At 45.0% G+C, this 20,090-nt stretch overlaps 1 protein-coding gene across 6 annotated transcripts in view; it reads right to left on the bottom strand.

The window, feature by feature from the left end:
• Positions 1–10,660: 10,660 nt before the first annotated feature.
• Positions 10,661–20,090, bottom strand: part of Cadm1 (cell adhesion molecule 1) — a 363,260-nt gene continuing 353,830 nt past the window's right edge. For all 6 annotated transcript variants that reach the window (XM_008850951.2, XM_008850952.3, XM_008850948.3 and 3 more), the window contains 2 exons: positions 14,450–14,581; positions 10,661–12,506 (listed from right to left, as the gene is read on the bottom strand). In XM_008850951.2, the coding sequence (XP_008849173.1) occupies positions 12,388–12,506; positions 14,450–14,581 (251 nt within the window). In that variant the 3' untranslated portion in view covers positions 10,661–12,387. The remainder of the gene's footprint in view (positions 12,507–14,449; positions 14,582–20,090) is intronic.

Genomic DNA, 20,090 nt, shown 5'->3' with positions numbered 1-20,090 from the left:
CTCTGGCTTCCTGTGGCCTCATTCCCTACTTCCCAGCAGGCTTTTTGACTGAATCTTTACTAAGAGGAGCTGCTAGCTGGGCAGAAAGCAGCTATGAGAACACAAACCACAAGGTCGGGGAGAGGCAGAGCAGAAACAGCCATGCTGCATCTTCCTTTTAGGAAGGGATAACAAAAGACATAGCATGTGGAGGTCTGAGTCAAGGGCACAGGGAGGCTTCTGAGGCTCCCTCTCCCTCATCTCACCGTTAATATGGAATACAAAGCTCAAGTCTTTATTACCAAAAAAAAGTAGCCGCAGAAGAGAGGGAGTGGGAAGGAGCCAGCCACACACTGAAATCAATACTGTGCAGGACAAGCATTATCCCATGTGGAACACCTCGAGCCTCTGCCTAGAAAATTTGATTGGATCTTCAGAAAAACCTATTAGTGTGTTGTCAGGACCTTCTGGTGATAACTGACCAGCTCGTGCCAATCGATGCTCTTCACTTGTGGAGCTCCTGATTTTTTAACAGCATAATTGTTTTTTTAATAACGGGCCAGCTCACCCACTCCAGCAAGCAGGGAGTCAAAGTCAGACTCCCAACTTACAATGTGGAGAAACACGGTGCTCAGGCCACTCTCTCCTAATTGCACAATTACTTTAGGGAGCGCCAGGGGTGGGAGGCTGTGGTGGGAGCTGGGGGTGAGGGGGTGCTTTTCAGCTGAGCGAAGTTGTGGAGAGAAGTCAGAGAAGTGATTACACAAGCCAGAATTATGTACCAGATGAAAGACATTCTTCACAAAAAGAGACTTTATTGACTTTTAAAGAAAAGGGGCAAAACTTGGATGATCCCAAGAGTGCAAAGACACCCACGATGTAACAATGGAATTAGTCATCAATTAGTACAGCTTTTTAATTTCCAACTTAAGCGCAGGCAATACATTTGATGGGGATTCTAAATGCCCTGGAACAACAAACAGACTTTTGCTTTTTACCACTGTGGTGCCTTGGAACTGAAACATCAAAGCACTTTACAAACAAATAACTGGAAACAATTTGAGATTGAGGTTCTTTAGAGAAGGACCGGCAAGGCCCAGGGAGGCAGTGATTGCCCAAGGTCACTGCTGAATCAGAGGCACAGCTGGAAACACGGCTCATAAACACTAGCTCCTGGAGCTTCAGTTCATCATCATCAGCCTACCCCTCCACCCACACACCTAAACAAAGCCAGACAGTAATGGGGCAGAAGTCAGCTGCCCTCAGAGCCCAGGGCATCACCCTGACAATGTGCCTTGCAGAAGAGAAGCTTGGGTGTGCAAGTCAGGTATCGCTAGGCATCGCCCTTGTAGAGCCTGCAAGACTCATGGCTCAAGAACTTCTCAAGTGTTCTATGCACATTTGGAGCAGCCCAGCTTGTCATGCTGAGCCCCCAGGTATGTGAGGCAGATGCTTACAAAGAGGCCCGCTCCTTTCCTGGGCTGGCTCCTTTCAGAACCTGTGCCCTATATGCTCAGGGATGGGGTATAAGATGTAGGAAAGAGGAGGTGGTGAGAAGGGAAAAAGGAGACCAGGGGTGGAGAGGAGACAAGAGAAGAGAGAGGTGAGAAGAAATGAAAGGAGGGGAGAAGAGGTAAGAGGTAAGAAGAGACCAGGGTGAGCAAACAGAACTGTCTGGAAAGGTTTGCAGGGTCTAGAACTTCCATATGCCGAAGCCGAGCTCCAAAGCATGCTATCCCACATTGCCTACACTTTATACTTGATTATTTACCAGTTTTGTCGCAGCTTGCTGGTTGACTGACAATATTGTTTCTATAGATGTTTAATTGAACACACTTAATAGGACAGTTTTCTTGTCTTTGTGTTTTGAGCTCCTATTCATTTTCTTCTGAGGTCTCAAGTATGTTCACTTTGGAGGTGCTACTAGGACCTGGGCATTGTATTTATGGACCTTAATGGGTAAAGTAGCCTAGGGAGCTAGAACAGCAGCTAGAACAATGTTGACCATGAGAGGAAGAAACAAAATCCAAACCAAACCAATCTAAAAATTCAACAAAGCAGGCAGGGGGAGTTTGGGATGCTTTAGAATTGCTGGTTAGAATGAAGAAAGAAAGCAGGCCTTACTCGTATATTTCCAGGAAGGAGACAGACAGATAAAAGACCCATCTAATCACAGATGAAAAAAAATCGCTGTCATTATTCAATAATTTATTGAGCACTGGGCTGGGTTACTGCACTTGGCTTTGGAGATAGAGCTGGATTGGATTCAGTCTTTACTTTCAAGGAATTTACTGTTTTATTGAGAGAGACAGAAAGGTAAATAAACAGTTCAGATGTGTGATAAGGACACATACTGAGGTAAGGATAAGGATGAGCACAGGGGCTGAGGAAGCAGCCTGAATCAGCCTCAGGGAAGAACATCCCCACCTTCAAGGCACAGAGGTGGGAAGGGTGTTAGAGTCTGAGTGTTTAGGGCAGGGCATGAAGATCAGTGGGTGAGGAGATCCCACCGAAGGCCAGAGCAAGTTGAAGGCAGGTTATGAGCACTTGAGTTGATGATGCAGCCCAAGGTCAAGCAAGAATGCTTCCTGAGCAGGGAAGTTTAGGTCTGGTGGGCAGAGAGGAGGGAGCCAGGAAAGAGGCTATCACATTCTTTGGACTAGGTCGCTGACATGCAAATACCAAGTCTGGATGGAGTTTGAGATGGAAGGATGGAGAATGAGGTCTCTAGCTTGGGGGAGCAGATTATACAGTGTACTATGACAGGAACTAAAAAGGAAGTATGCTTGGAGGAAATTTCATTTCCCCAAAGTCTCAGGACATAAGCAGGTACCCTGACAGGATGACTACAGGATGGTGTCTCCTGAAAACTTGCCAGGAAACCACAGCAAAACAAGGCAGTAGAGTGTCCCTTGGCAGGTTCTGATACCTTTTGGAGCGTCACTAGTCAAGGCAGAAACATGGCTCCAGAGGCCAGTCACTAGAAAACCATTTGCTCTTAGAAGAGAGAATCTTGAAGTGCAGAGAGGAGGCACATGCTGGGACAGGAACCTGGGAACCCTCTGTCATTCATGGCTGAAGGGAGTCGATTGGAAATCAGCTAATGAAACCTTCCAGCTCTACCGGGAGTCTATTCTCAATGGCCAGAGACACGCTCGGGTATAATAGCTAGTGTGAAGGCAGGGCTGAATTGAGACACAACTATTTACCAATCACACCCAACTCACTGGGTTAAACTCCTGTCACCCAGAGCTGACCCTTTCCTACTGGAGGAAGGCATGAACTAGAAATAAGTGCCACAAAAGCCCAATCTAAGGAAATCTCTGACCATGGCATGATTAGCCATGGCTTCCTTTGGTTTGGGCTTTTCAAACAGATGGAAACTCTTACATGAAATTGCCAAGATTAAAAAGAGAATGCTCATTTCATGCACATGGCTGGGGAGATGGCCAGGGCTATCCGTGGAGCAGGATTTCCAGATCCTGGCCAGAATGTTTAGCATTCTTGGGAAGTGAACAGCCCCCAAAGCAAAAGGGATCTTTCTTGGTCTTTGAGGCTGGCAGAGGAAGACAAACGAGGGTATTTTGGTTTGGGGATGGCATGAATGAACCACACGTGTCCATAAATAAACCAGGAGCCCTCCAAACATGCTGCTCGTTTGTTCACACAAAAGCCAGGCTGGCAGCAATCTCTCCCAGCCATGTTCACAGTTGGATCCTTAATGCATCTGTGAGTGTTCAATCAAACTTTTAGTGGTGAAACTCTGGGAGCAGAAAGCCAGCTAAACCCAAGTGGTCCCTTTGCTTTTCCATCTTTTGTGGCTGCCTGGCTGTGCTCTTCTGGGTTTTGTTGTCAACAAACTCCTGGCTTGCCTTTGAGCACTCCAAATTATTGAAAATGACTACAGCTTAAGACTGGCAGGATGATTGTTAAAAACAGCCCTGGCATTAATCATAGCTTAAGAGCTTTTGGAAAATGATTCTAATTCAGAAGGGGTGGCTTACAAAGAGGCTTGTCGAAAGTGAAACAGACATCAAATTCTGAAAAGCAAAAAAAAAAAAAAAAACCCTTCTTGGTACCCACACCTGGCTTCTTCTTATGCAATCCAGCTGGTAGAAGAGTGTGTGTGTGTGTGGGGGGGCAGACAGCTTACTTTACCGGCTTATCCCATATCTGACCACCTTTGGATTTCCCATGAGCCCCACACCAGCCCTCCCCAGAACTGAGGACTCAGAGATGGGAAACGCCTTGGGGGGCACCTGCAGATAGAAGAGGTGGCTGGGAGCCTTGTTTTGTCAACAGTTGGGGTGCCTTAGCCTGATGCTAAAACAAGCTGTGTGTATAGAGGCAGCTGCCTGGACAAACACATGGTTAGCATTTGCAAGGAGTCAGGCTCTCGCAAAAGACAAGCACATACTTCTGCCTTTTGCCTGCCTGGCAGAACAAAGGACAGTGATTTTTGCCATCAGCATTCTCCCTATCATAGAATCATTGCACAATTTAGTATGATTAATGGTTTCCATTTGGGAGAAGCTGAGAGTAAGACAGTGGAGGAGTGATGGCACTGAGGGTGCCTGGGACTGCAACTCGAGCAGCAAGGAGACAGAGATCTGTGCCCGCAGGCCACACCCTCTACCTTTCCTTCTAGGCACAATGGGGAAGACACATGGCTTTTGGCGTATATTTGCATCCAGTCTGGAAGCTGCAAGGCTGCAGTACTGTCATTTTACAGCTTTCCCAATATTTGTGAGAATCCACTCCCTCCTGGGCTGCTCAGGAGTGTCCTTCCCAGAGGCTCCTAACTAAGGCTGAGAGTTGGCAAGGTGATGGGGCTGCATAGTCAAAGGGAGCAGAGCTAACTACGCCACTTCTTGGTGTTCCTGATGGCCATGGGGGGGAAGGGAGGACCCCCACCCTTGTGCTGGGAGGGGGGTGGTGGCCTCCATCATAGCGTTCATCTCTGGAGTGCCCAGGCTGGTGTGGGTCTAGTCTCACTTGCCTCTGTGGCTTTCCTGGGAATTCTCCATGTCGTAGGATCATTTCCATGCACATCTGGGAGGACTGCTTTTTCTGGAATTTCATACTGCTGCAGGTGAGCGGTGAGACAAAGGGTTCCGGAGCCAGAGGCTTTGTGGGTGCTGACAGAAACCCACTGGGAAACACAGAGAATTCAAGAGGATCCGTGCGGGGTATTATTATTATTATTTTTTTTTAAAGCAAGAAGTCAAAAGGAAGAACTGATGATCTTGGCTGGGTCTTATGTGACTCCAGACCCTTCTCAAAACTTTGGTGTCTCTGCAAGGAAATCTATTATTTTCCATAAATTGTCTTAAGCATCTCCCAGGCTACATTTCAGGCTGTGTTAAAGAATCAAGCCATCAAGGACAGCTGTGAATGTTATACACTTTGAGCAGCAGCAATGGGCTTTGGCAGCGAAGTAGGAGCAAAAAACCCAAGTAGGACATTTCAGTTGACAGTAATGGCATTTTCCCTTCCTTGTCCAAACGATAAAAGATTCATGCTCCTAATTGCAACACTATAGCTGCCCCCATCACTTTATTCTGGGAGAGGAGGTTAGAGAAAACAGGCCTAGAGAGAGGGAGAGAAAGAGAGAGATGGATAGTAATTTCATCACTAGCTAACAGAGACTGATTAGTGCACAAGATCCCTTCCACAGCAATACTTTTTAATCAGGACCGCTGGGTCTGGGCAAATGCTTTTGTGGATTAGCCAGACTGGAGCCTGCCCGCATCCGTTGCCAGATTAAACGATGAAATACACAACTACAGAGAGAACAAACCAAAAAAGAGTAATAAAGTCACACATTTCAATATTCAGCAGCCATTAAAGGATTTAAATATTTGCTTGCTATTAAAGGCTTGCATTAGGCTCTTCCAACACCAGCTCTGGAAGACTGAAATATCAATTACGGATCAATTTTCCCCCTAAGTAAACACTAATGCAGGATAAACAGTATTAGAAGATGCAATCGTAACATTGCTGACTTCAGGATGGACTCCTGCTGGTAACAGCAAGTTTAAGCCTTGTGATTAATTAACCTGAGAAGATAGCACTTAAGGAAGATTTAAGGCAGGCACGTCTGAAATATGAGCGTGAGCCAGTGCGTGTTTGGAGGGGCGCCGGAGAGGTCACGGCCCAGAGCGTGGGTTGCTTTGCTCCGCAGTAGTGGGCCTCACTTCCCAGCCCAACACTTTATAGAGGATTAGGAGGCAGTAAAAAGAGAGCCGGGAGGGTGGGCGTGCATGCTTTCGCGACAGAGAAAAGGCAGTAGACGTGAAGTCTGGTTCCTCCTCAGAATGAATGCTACATTTTAAAAGGTAAGACTTGAGTTGTAGTTCCTGTACTGGCCACCAGGGGAAGTATATATTTTAAGCTCTTGGGCATGGAAAAACATAAAACCAAGGCATACATATAGTTCCCAAGTGTAGGAAAGTCCCGGATGCTGATTGGAAGATTTGAAAACATAAGATTTTTGCTTTTAGGCGTGGATTTTCTGTGTTCACATTATCTTGGTGCCCACCACCCTCTTCCTAACTCCCGCCCCCCAACACTCACCATGACATTGAATCCTGCAGCTCTTATTAGAGACACATTTTAACATCTCAATACGAACACAAATAAGGCAAGGAACATAGTTTGAATTTTCTAGCCCATGGTACCTCATTCTGAAGTTTCCTTAGGATAAGTGTTACTGTACAGTTTCCCTCAGCTGTTACTCAAAAGGTCATTCCCTGGAAGGGGGAACAGGTATGCTGGTCTAACAGGCCCTGGAGACTGATGGGACCAAAGTCACTAAACTCAGTGGTGGGCTCATGTCTACAAGGCCCACCGAAAGTACCTAATTGAGGATGGAGTTTCAAATGCCAAGGTTGAAACAGAGACTAAGAACAAAGTTGGTCTCAAGCCACCAAGCACTTGACTGCTCACCCTTTAATTCCCTCTGCTTGCCCAGAGCCCACCATGTGTCTGCTATGACCTTGATTTTGTAGTCACAGGTTATTTGGGTGAAGAGTCCCTTCTTATTTTGACTATGTAGTGGGGTCAGCCATTCCAGTTTCATCTTGGAAGTTTTTCTGACCTATCTGTGTGGTTGTGAATACTAATGTCACCCAAGGCATTTGATTGCCGGTTCTCCATAATTAAATATTTGTGGCACCTTGGCAAAAAGATGTATTGGACTCTGAGGCAAAACTTGTAATGCAACCCAAATATCTCACTTAAGGAGGGTCTTTCTACTTGTCATGTGGTGATGGCATGATTGCTGTAAGGCTCCGGATAACAGACTTAAAGGGACAGCTCTCCATGGAGCAAGTCCATAGCAGAGCAAGAGTTACATTTCAAGTAGACAGAGGACAGTGAAAGACTGCGCCAATTAACACCCGATATCATGGCAGGGTTCCAGCTGATGTATTTGGAGAACACAACCAGGTCAGAATACGGGTGAAAACCCTCTGGAGGAAGTGAGGACCATCTTCATTCTTATACCAAGAGGCATGGAGGACCAGGCAACTTAATCAACCTCCCAGGAACTCAAGCTGCTTCTAGAGTCTTCTCATTTGGACGCCCTGTGGTGCTTCAATGGCAAAGTTGCTACTTCATGTCTGCCTCAGTTCAGTGAATGTCTGGGGTTTTTGGTCTGTGGGTTACAGCTCAATCTGGAGGAGCCTCATGCTATAGACAAGGGGAAGATGGGTAGGGATATTACACATATAGCATGCCATGTAGCCTGAAATTACATTGATGAATCATGATGGGGAAGGGGTCCTTAATTATGCTACAAAAATATTCATAGGGCCGCAGTGTGTCCATACATGCAGTCCAAATAATTCTCTCCAAGGGATAACCACTTCTTGTAGGCATGGGAAACCTTGTCTTTTAAATCTACATTTGCCTCTTACAGTATGATGAACATGCACTGAGTGTTTACTTCCTGTCTGTAACCTTATTTCTCAAGCACTGATGTCTTATCTTTTGGGGAGTGTTGAAGATTGAACCCAAGACCTTAGCATGCCAGGCACAGGCTTTACCACTGAGCTCTACTCCCAGCCCATGATTGCTTATTTTCTCTTTCCTAAAAACCTTTGTGGTTATGACAAGTGCCACCTTATCTAGCAAGAGGCAAAGATCAGATGTGCTGGGCACCATTCCTGAGGTTTCACAGATAGTTAACAGTGGGGTAAGTCCACTGTAGTCCTCCATCTTGACTGCTACCCTAAGTTGTCCTTCTTGTCCTCCACATTTCACCCTGTCCTCTGGCAAGAGTTGGCAGAGGCTAGTGAACTCTTTCAGGACAGCCACAGACAGAACCCATCCTATAAGCCCCCGAGATTCACTTTATTACACACACACACACACACACACACACACACACACACACACACACACACACCCTGGGGCTGGACGGGCTGACTGCCCTCTTCACCTCTGACTCACTTGTCTTCTCCACTCTCCCACCTCTGGAAACCTGGCCAGGCTCCCAGCTCCTCCACTGAGCTGCTGTCTGACCTACCAGCTTGCTCTTATTTCCCTTCCCCAAGAAATTCCCACTGCTTTCTGCATTCTTTATTACATTATGCTTGACATTGATAATGGAGGTCACTTCATGTGGTGCAATACCCTGGTTAGCTTCCGGAGACCTTACACTCCTCTGTGTCCCCAACAATGCTCATACGCCAGATACTCAATGACTGCATAACTGAACATTTTGTTATTGTTGTTTTCTCAGAGACCCGCAAGAGACCAGACCAGGATAGAAGAAATCAAAGTGAGACCCCAGCCTTTCTCTTTTTTGGAGCTTACCTGTCTGTCCCTGCTGAGCCTTCCCCATTACCTGACTGAGACAGAGGTGGGGGAGGGGAGCTCAACCATGGCTGGGTGAATGGTGAGAAGGGGTTTTGGGTTGGTCAAAGATCTCCTGCTCTCTGATCAAGTGCGGTCATTCCTCACTTTGCCTTCAAGGCAAGGGTGATGGTGGCACCAGGCTGAATCCCGCAGTCCCTCTGGTCCTGGAAGTCTCCAAAACCTGAACGGTAAGGGAAAACAATCTGCAGGCAGCCGAGCCAGCTCTTAGCAGCTCGTGTCTTCATTTTGTGGAGGAGAAAGAATTTTAAAGGAAGAAAGCAGTATGAATCATTAAGACACGAAATCCCAAGAAAGAGACGGGTGGAGCAGGCAACACAGGAAAGTTGGTGGGGGTGGTGGGTGAAGGTGGGCAGGGAAGGTGGTGGACACATCCACAGGAGGGGCCATCCTGGGCAGCTGCGGCCTGCACAAATCACTGCATCCACTAGGGGTGACTCCATTCAGCCAAGCACGGGGCTCACCTGTTGGCTGTGAGGGTAGAAGACAGAGGACAGGAAGGGTGACTAGAGAAGAGAGAAGAAAACTGGGCTGGCGGCCACTTGCCAGCAACCACTGCCAGTGCTCTGGTCCCCATACAAGGTCCTAGGAGAGGAAGCTGGGACCAGAGGCCGGATGTTGTAAGAATCCAGAAAGAGATTTAAAGGATCACTTTGTAACATTAATTTTTTTTATTAAGAAGACAGATATTTTATAGTACTTCTTTTTTTTCTTTTTTCTTTTTGTAAAAATGGTATACATGAACCAATACAAAATGCGAATGGGACACATGGATGTGGAGTTTCTTACACTGTAACATGGTCCTTGTACACCCCAAAACAGAACTGGCCTAGAGGGAAAAACGAGACGTCGGTGTGACTAAAGAACAAGCTTATTTGGCATCAATTATACATCCTTCATTACGTTATATTCCTTTAAAAAACACACAAAAAACAAGTTTGTTCTTTCTTCACTCTAAAAAAGTGACCAACCTGTACAAAGTAATACTCAACAATACATTTCAAACAGTGCACTGTATACTTAAGAAAAATACATAAACCAATATACAACTAAAATCCGTAATTTCCTGTTTTTGCTTTGTATTATTATTATTATTATTATTATTATTATTATTATTCCAATGTGTGGGGCCTACACTTTGCAATCTACCTGAGACAGAAAAACACCAATCGAAACACAGGAACCTGAGACATGTCAACATTGTAAGCCATAAAATTACATCAGAACACCGCACTACTGTACACGTTTCGAACAGAAAGATGGGCGGTCCCGAAAATGAGATGCCAATTCTGTGAACAATGGTAGGGTTTTTTTGTTTTTTGTTTTTTTTTTGGTTTTTTTTTTGGATTTTTTTTTAATTTTTTTTTTTTTTTTCTAAAAAGAACAACTGAAAAAAACCTTTCAACAACATGCGAAATGTTTCTCACCTTTTGATATGGCTACACTATGGTCAGGATGGGTGCTAAGGGCTCGGAATAGAGATGGATATTATAAAATTCTTGAAAAAGGGATGTTCCTTGTGGCTTTTTGTCTTGGTTAAGTGCCTAGGGACAGGAGAGGGGTCAACAAAACACTGCTCAATAATGGATTTTCTTTTACATACCAGTCCATTCCCAAAAGGCCCCAGTATTGCAATGGTTCTATCAAAGGTTAAAATAAAGACAAGAAAAAGAAACACGCTTTCAAATGACAAAGAGTTGACACTTTTTTCCCCTTAAATAAATCAGCGTAAGTTTTCCACATAATGTAACAATAGTAAAAATGCACCTTGCAAAATCCAAAAGTACTCACTGAAAATGTTATGCCATCTTTCCATAGGGACTGTCATCTGGAGTCTGGAGCCTTACCAATACATATGGTAAGAGTTTAGTTTTTGTCCTTCAGGACTACTTCTAGATTTCCTAGACATTTCGGTGAAAATCCCCACATTGCTTTAAAAAAATGCAAATGGTAACTTGACTCCTCTACCTGCTCCCAAGGCTCCGTCTAAGATATGTTCAAGGTAACTTATTTTAGTAGCTATGCGCTATGGCTGCCATCATGCGAGATCAGGAATTTTTTTTGGCAGACGGTTCTTAAGGCTGAGGAAAGAGGCCAAGGCTAGTGTATGAAAGGTAGAAAGATAAAAACGCTCACATTTGAGTTTTGATTAAGTAACTGAAAATCTCTACATGCTGTTTTTCCACCTCGGCTCTGACCTTCCAAGAACTGAGACTGACAGCTGACCAGTCTTGAGAACAATACTGGCCCTTCCTCTGTACCTCCCGCCTTTGCCAAGCCAAATCTGAAGGAATGAGAGTTTCATAGGGATTCGAGTTGGAAATCCCAGCAGGACAAATATCTGTAATATACAGTACATGCAGGTCACATCCTACTGCCTTGCTAACTAAGCACAAAGGAAAGAAAAAAACCCAAAACCAAACCAAAACAAAAACCTGTCCCCTTCAGTCATTCGTACGACACGTGGACTTGTTTTTTCCTACACATTAGTGAGAAGTAAGGCCGATTGGGAAAGGTGGATGGAATTGTTTGGAACAGAAATAACCAGAGCAGAACTGTCTTGCCCTCCCCTTTTTCCCTCCTGTGGCAACTCAAATTTGTCCACTTAAATAAAAGGGACAGACCTCACCTGTCGGGTCTGCTTAGGGCACTGAGGAAGGAGGAGACCTTCCACCTCAAACCTTTCTGGACAGCATGGGGTATCTATACTGAGCCGCCTACAGATACAGAATTAAAGACAGAGTCAATCTCATTGCGACACACCCCACTTGCAGATAACCCTGTACAGTAATGTAGTTCCACAGCAAACACAACAGTTTCTGAGTCACAGTCTAATTTTCTAGTCTTTGCTGCTTCTAAGTATTTGAAACATGGGCAGCAGCAAAGAGTTTTCATTGTTTTTCACCCAAATCTTTACGACAACAGAGAAGAATGCATCATGGATACACTAAATTCTGAACTATGAAATCTAAACTGTGCTGGTTCTCCTTTATGAAACTGAATTTGGAACAGAAAGCCGTTACCATAAACACAAACAAAAGGAAAAACCCCTAACAAAAATGGGAAGAGTCTTAAGGAATCCCAGCAGGTAAATTCCAAAAATGGGAGGTTTGGGGGGAAATAAAACACCCCAAATTTATTTTGGGGAAAAATTAATGCATCAAAAGGAAAAGGGTGTGTGTGGGGGGAACACAACAAAGAAATGCAAAACAAGGCACAGAACTTTCTGCAATCTACTGAAATGAAATCCAGTATCCAAGTTTGACTTGGGAGGAAGAAAAACAAAACCAAAAACAAACCCCCCCCAAATCCCAAACCAAAATCAGATAAAAGAGGTGTCAAACAGCAGAGTGTACTTTTCAAAGAACATTTTTTTTTTAATACAGCAGATCCCAAGCCTTCCCAGTCTCACACCTTTCCACCCATTCATAAAAAAACCACAGGAGTTTCTCGCAAGTTCCAATATCACTGTCTCTTTATCATCTAAATAGGGCCAGTTGGACACCTCATTGAAACAAAAAGGCTGATCTAGATGAAGTACTCTTTCTTTTCTTCAGAGTTGTTCTGTCCTCCTTCTGCATTGATTATAGCTGTGTCTGCGTCTGCTGCGTCATCGGCTCCTTTGGCTTCATGAGTGAAGTATGTACCTGAAAGATGAAGGGGTAAAGCACCGTGACTGTCTGATGGCCTCTGTGCAAAGTGGTACAGAGATGGCAACTTGCTTTATGGCCATCATCAGCCGAAGTGGTGTGCAGGCAGCAGAGGGGAAAAAACAAGTGGAAGAAGAGAGCGAGGTGGGTGAGACAAATGGGGATCCGGGGTTCCAAAGGCACCACTCCAACTGAACCGCTGCGATATAATTCAGCAAATGAGACATTAGAGCAGTGATTATGACCAGAGGATGTCAGCAGAGGACGTGAGTGGGAGCTAAAATGCAGAACGCTGGAGAGCTGCTGACTAACACACAGACAGTAAGCACCAAGGACCGATGACCAGACATGTGCACACACATGGTTAAAGACCAAAGCAAGGAAGAGCAATTAGCCAATAAATGAATTAGGGCCCCGATGACTCTTCTACTGTCATCTTGAATCCTTTACTCCAACCACAGTCTCCTGGCTTCATGAATCACTAGTGGCTACCCACAGGTGAGAACGTGCTTGAACTTGCACAAGGATGTTTGATTTCCCTCTGCCTCCCATTTCAGAGTGGGGTACCAGATCAAGAAATAACAACATTATAACGGCTGCAATCAAGGCTTGGGCTCTGTCTTCATGAACAAGTAATTCTCTCACCGTGTGACTGGAGCCTGGACCCGGATTCATGAATTTGCTAATTGGCACAGCCACTTTATAGTGACAATAGACAGAACATTAACGAAGTTGGTGACATCCTTATCACCAAATCCCAAGAGTTTACATGGAAAAAGACAAGACCGAACCTCAGAATAGTAGGAAGGGAGAACTCGAACTGCCCAGTGTCATCAAACAGCCCTTCTCCCATTATGTACCATCCCTAGATTCTTACACTTAAAAAGCTTGAGACATTTTGCTGCATTTTTCAGATTTTTAAACTGATGAGTTGAGAAAGCAGATGGTCAAGCACTTCTTTCCTGTGTCCTCTCTTTTGCCCTCTTCCCCTGGTCCTCCACAGATGCTGTTCAGGCTCTGCCTGGCTCCCTGGCTTTACTTTCCCACCGCTACCAAACTAAGCACTGAAAGATCTTGGCCCTGTGTACCCAGTTCTGAGAGTCCCAAACTGTTCTGGGCTAAAGACAGATACTTCATATCCTAAAGGCTGTTGTCAAATTTCCTGGACCTCCACTGCTGTGCTCCAGGGACCTTCCCCAAACCCGTCACAATCAAGCAGTATGCAAGTACCTACCAAACCCCACAAGCTCATTGCAGTGCTTTAGAAAAACAGATGAGAAAGACAAGGGCCGACAGGGAAGAGGAAGACTAAATTACCAGGAGGGGAGAAGAGGCTCAGAGCAGCATGAGGCAGAGAGGAAGAGCACTGGCAAAGATGATTGCCCATCCAGTCTGCACAGTTGGTAAGTGTGATGATTAATGGCAATTTAAATCAATTGCCCTGATAATTTAAAAATACATATTTATGTGGCTTTTAAGGCAAAGGAATTTTTTTTTTTTAAACCTGGGCACATCACATTAAGGAAGTGTTCTAGCCCTGGGTACCAGCTTAGTCAGAGATCAGGGTCAGCGAACTAGTCATCCTGTCTCCTGGCAATGGGTAGGTTGTGGATATGCCAGGGTTCACACCACTTTGCATACCAACCTTTACTTTTGACTTTATCCCCAACCTCATTTTGACTTTATCCCCAAATACAGATTAGAGAACAAACCTATAAAGCTTTATAGTTAGAGGAAATCCAAATGAACTCGCAGAGTCCTCAGTAGCAGTTGCTAAGATTTCTTTATTTTTCCCCTGGCCCCACCATCTCCAATTTCAGGAATCAGATAGACTGTGTCATTAGTTACATCAAACAGCCTATTGACAATAATCTTGTAGATTCCCCGTTTCAGGGACTGTGGCGACAGGTTGCTCCAGCCTGCCAAAACACCTTGCTTACCTTTATGTCTGGCAAAATAACGGCCCAGAATGATGAGCAAGCAGAGCATGGCAAACACCACCACAGCCACTACGCCGCCAATCACTGCGTGGTCCACCGCCCTGATGGCGCCCTCCTCACCTGCTCGAGAATCTGTTGAAATCAGAAGAGGAATAGGGATGTAGAGTTTATTATAAGACACCAGAAGCCCTGGGGACACTGCCTCCAGGGTCAGAAGGTCACCTTTTTTTTAAATGGAGGAGTCAGAATCTAGATGGATCAAGCTACACTGAGGGAACAGACTGACCTGTCCAGGGTTGAATTGATCTGTTCTCCCCACAAGGCAATTTCATTATAGGCAGCCCAGGAGTGTTACTGCATGTAGAAGCAGCTTCAAGAGGTTGGGAGGGGAGAATGGAGCCTGCTCAGCCTCAACTATCACCCACTGTGTGCATATCCACCTTGCAGCTCCTAATAATTAAGCGGGCTGACCTAACTATCTATGGGCACCACAGATGGCACCTTGAGGTTATCATAGGTACTGTGGAGGGGAAGACAGAGAATCTTTCTATAGACGCCACATGACTTACTCCTTGGTAGGAATGCTCACAGGGAGAGCAAGGCACTCAAAAGGCACAGCTGTATAGAGGTAAAACCAACACCAGGGAACTAAGGATATGTGACACGCCTGCTACACTGACAATGTGTGAGGGAGTACGCTTCAACCTACAAACCTATTTAAAAAAAAAGTGACAGCAAGGAATAATCGTCCATCGCCACGGACAGCTTTTATTTTATTTATTTAGCACACTGCAATGCAATTAATTTTCCTTTATAAGCATCGCTCCCTCAGGATATTGTCTTCTGACTGAGAATGGCATGTTTGGCTGGGGAACAACTCCAAAATGAACCCAGAATGAGCTATGGTGATGCAGAATGGATGTATGAAAGTGTAAACAATTTTAATTTAGGAATGTGGCTACATCACCCTTTGCTGAAATCCTAATGGCACATGAGATTTATAACATAGTAAAAAACAATTATTCTCCCGTTGATTAATACATTAACATTTTGGAGTGGAAGCTAAACCACTGTCTTTTTTTTTTTCGTGAGTCAAGTACGACACCTCCATTAAAATGATTTACTAGCTGTACCTTACAATTTAAGCACAGCAGCAACAGAAACGGTAAAAATCTTTTAACTTTACATGATTTGTGAAGTCATATGTGAAGGATTTACCATTTAAATCTTTCAGTACAAGAAGCACATGGCCTATAAATCTGTCCCCTTGCAGTTGTTGGATGCCTAAGAGAAATGCATTTCACCAGGAAGACTGAGAGTGCAAATTCAAGTCAATTTCTAAGAAAGATTTATCTCTGTCTCTCTCCAAAGAACAGAGCAAATCTCTGAAGCCTCCACCTCTAATAATATTTGAAGTTTATCGATCAAGTGTACGGATCCGTGACAGCTAAAGGTAATGGTGCTCTTTTGAGCCGAAACCTGATACTCCGCTTTCAGCAGGAGGGCAGGACTTACACTTTCTATCAATATTTCCAATTCTGCTTGGAGAGTTAAGTACTGAAGGATGTGGGGAAATAAGTCGTGACTGAAGCTTCATGAAAAGTGCTTTAATTAAGAGTTCCAATTAAAAAAAAATGGAATATTTAAAGTGTTTCATGAAGTTAGCTTTGAGGGACTTTTTGACCAAACCCCAAATCCAAAACAGAAATGCCAAGTCAGAGGCAGCAGCAGGTTGCCCTGGACAACAGAATGATGGGAGTTAATTGGAGGATGGAGATGGGTTGGAGGCAGAGTGCTGCAGCCAATTAGTGCGCTCTGTGATGTGCGAGCCCCTCCAGCAGCAAGTCTAATAAGCTCCACTTGAAATGTGGAGAGGAATCTCCCACCTCAGCCCAAGTGCTGCTGCTTGCAGACAACGCAGCCTCCATTGTCTTAGAAGTCCTCTCAACAAGGCCGAACACAGCTGTGGAAGCTTTTTTTTTTTGGTCCTTTTTGAAAAACAAAACAAAGCTTGTTGATGGGGCACACGTCGTTTGCACTGGGCATTAATTTTCTTGTTGCCTTGACAAAATTCCAGCCAAAAACAACTTAAGGAAGGGCTTGTTTAGGCTTCCACTTTGAGGTTACAGTCCATCATGGCAGGGACGGCATGGTGGAGGACCATGAGGAAGGCAGCTGGTCACATGGCATCCCCAGTCAGGAAGCAGACAGAGAAAGGTGGTACTCTGCTTGCGTTCCCCTTTTTATTCTGTCTGGGTCATGGAATGGTGCCATCCACATTTAAGGTTGGTTTTCCCTTTTCAGTTAAACTTTTCAGGAGATGCTCTCACAGACACATTCAAATGTGTGTTTCCATGGTGATTCTAAACCCAATCAAGGTGATGAGGAAGATGAGCTATTGCAAGGCGTTACTGGCTTCTGGTGCCTGCTGGAGGGGCACGCTTGACACCCTGGAGACACACTCCAGCTGCAAAAATTCAATGTTTTCACAGTACAATAAGTTGTGTTTCCCTTTGGGAACCATTAAAACAGGATCTCTTGGGAATGAAAATTAGTAATCTTCAATTGCCACAAGCTTTAGACCTATTGGAATTTTTGTCTTTCAATAATTTCTGTATGTTTTACAATTCAAAGAAAGTAATACTGGGGAGGGGACAGAGTTACAAGAGCCAAAGGGAGAAGAGAGGGAAGTCTTCTTGGGAAGACTGAAGAGACAGAACTTTCCATAAGCTGTTCAAGGTATAGCTCCCACCCATCTGGGGATAGGCACTCTCTCGTCTGCTGTTCAAAAACCAATTCCTCCCTCTTCAGGCACAGGAAAGCCAGAGAGATGAACCAGTGTGTCTGATCTCTGGGCCAACAAACAAACCAAATAATAATGATAATAATAATAATAATAATGAGCAATAATATGGAATTTTTTTAAAAAAGCCAACCAGAAAAGGGCACAGAGCTGTGGGCTTCTTTACTTGAGCCCCATTATTCATTTGACCGTTGTTTCCCATGAACTTTAGAGCTAAACTTGCTATTTCACCCTGCACACAGCCTAAGCTAAACACGGGTGTTTCAGTTGTTTCCCATCTTCAAGGATGCACACGTTGCAGATACTTATTTATAAACATAATCTCTCTAGCTACCTCTGATACTCACTTTGATCAGAAAGTTTATTACTGCCAGTTAATCACCAAGACACTCTTCCTGCCTTCAATTATGGCAGATGGACACAGAAGGTAACTGATGTTTAATTTACAGGGAACACTGCTGGTTATGAGCTCCTTGCTGCCTCTTCCCACCCCCTCTCCCCACCCCACTCCCACCCCTGGGCTGACTGCAGGCGGTAGTAATAGAGCTGTGACTGTTCCTAAGTGCCTGTCACTGCCTGGCCTTCCCTGTGGAGAGCAGAGCTGTTTCTAGATTCATCTCTTCTGTGTTCTCTTGCCGGATGGGAGGGAGAGTTCCAACAGTGCCATGGACTGGCTCAAAGTGGTGGGGGTGACTCTGGTTATCTGCTCGGTAAGAACCTCCTGCACCTGCAGCTGGTGCCTTGCTGGTTACAGAAAGCAGCTGCTGATAGAGTTGGGTAAAAGCAGGAGACTGTGGAAATACAGGCGACCAAAAGGAAGGACTATCTCTCCAGCAAAGTCCATGAGCCTTGACCTTTCCAGTTCTACTCACAGAGTTCAGACTAGTTCCTTGAGAAATTACTTCTAAGTAGAAAGGCTTGGTCTTCACCATCAGCTGAAGGTCCTGCTTCTCTGTGTTCCCGTTCCATGGAATACTGGCTTTCCAGGGACATCCTATCCAGAATTCTACCTCCCTTTAGGAGTCAGGCAGACAAGGAAACCAGAAGCAGATCCCCCAGCTTCCCTAGCTTCTCAATTCAAAATTGAATGTGGGAGCATAAAGCACTTACAAATGAGCCCCATCCTCAGGTGAATGGAAATCTCTTTGCTTGCAAAGTCATGCTTTCTTGGTTTCCAAGAGGCTAGAGCTCTTGTTATGTGTAAGTGTATTCTACTCTGGGACTAAGCTCTGCCTCTGTCCTCCTGGATCAGACCTCTATGATTATGCTTGGCACATACATATACACAAAGATGATTCTAGCCTTGAAGAATCATGGGGTATGGGTCACATAGTCTGTGTGGAGTGAATCTCATCCAAATAACTTCAAACATGATTTCAAGTTGAATGAGGGTGCCAGATAATTCTGACTTCCACAACTCTAAGCATGCTGGGTTGTGTCATGACAACACCTAGGTGTGGGAGAACATATCTACCAGTTGCTTCCTATCCTGCAGCCACTTCTATATAGCTCTGGGTGTGATGGATCCATCATGAGCTGTTTAGAACTGTGAGTTAGCTTTTCTTTTGGCAAAAAAAGCTGAAACAAGGTGTCGCTAGGTGAGGCTTAAGTTGCCTGAAGAATGTTAAGTTGGCAAAAACAGCTGCAACCACTCTGGTTTTAAGCATCTGAGAAATCTTAGAGGGGGAGGGGATATCTCCAAGAAACTCCTCAAACCGCTCAGTTTTCTTCAGCATGGGTCAGCTGACCTGGGCCCATCTATTCCTTGGGAGCAATGTGCAGATGTTCTGAAGGCAGGAGTTCCCTAAGGCCTGTCAAGAAATGTGACTGCTGCAGGACCTTCAGTCCCTCTCTGTCCCTCTAACCCTGCCCCCTCTTCTGCTCACTCCTTAAATTACTACAGTTAACTCCTCCTTCCTTCAGGCAACGCACCCACTGTTGGTGTTGATCAGGCCCCTGCGAGGGGTCCTGGTTTCTATGGCTACTTTGCCACCTGGCAGGAGACGTGCAACACGAACTGCCAGGTGAACACCATAATCGTGGATCTGTCATAAGCCTCCAAGGCTATGCTGCCAAAGTAGGATCCATGGGTAACTGGGAATGGATTAGATGTCCTTGTGGGCTCCTGGCAAGGAATGACTTTAGCAAAGGGACTCAGTCAGTAGAACCCTCACAGCAACTGCAGCCCACCCCTGCGGAAACCCAGGGTGCAGAGTCCAAGTTGCTCTTCTTGGACTCTGAGGATGCTGAGCTTTCAGTGAGGTGGTGCTTGACATTTGCCATGTGTGACACAATGGCTACCACAGCAGTGCTGTGCCCCCCAAACCTGGGCTTCCTTGGTACACACTTTAATACTATTTGGCCACTTAGCAAAGTTGGGGAGGGGAGACACTGCTTCAATTCCTTTCAGAGCTTAGAGACTACCTTAGGTATCATCTTTAAAATCAACATTGAGAAATCGGGAGGTTCCAGCAGTGCAGTCCTCCCACTATTTATGGACCTCTCCTACTCAAACTTCTCCCATCCACTGACCCCTGGAGCCAGACTTACAAATGTTGACTTTCTGCAACAGTCTGTCACTTGGTTCACTTGAGGTCTTGCTGGACAAGTCAGTTTAATTAAAAACCCTTAGAACTGGTATTTGTAATGGAAAGGCTACCTCCAGCTTCCTAGGGTTGGAGGGATTAGTCTATCTCAGAAAAGGCTTAATGACTGTGATGTCACTTGTTACTTCTTGCTAAGGAAGGATAAAAGGCTGGCTGTAGATATTCCAAATCTGAAGAAAAACAAAAAAGTCAAAACAAAAGCCCAAACACACACACACACACACACACACAC

Source organism: Nannospalax galili, unplaced genomic scaffold (genome assembly GCF_000622305.1).
Source record: "Nannospalax galili isolate Female #2095 unplaced genomic scaffold, S.galili_v1.0 scaffold265, whole genome shotgun sequence".
NCBI lineage: Eukaryota > Metazoa > Chordata > Mammalia > Rodentia > Spalacidae > Nannospalax > Nannospalax galili.
The sequence above is the reverse complement of the archived record's forward strand: the minus strand, read 5'-3'. Positions and strand labels throughout refer to the sequence as shown.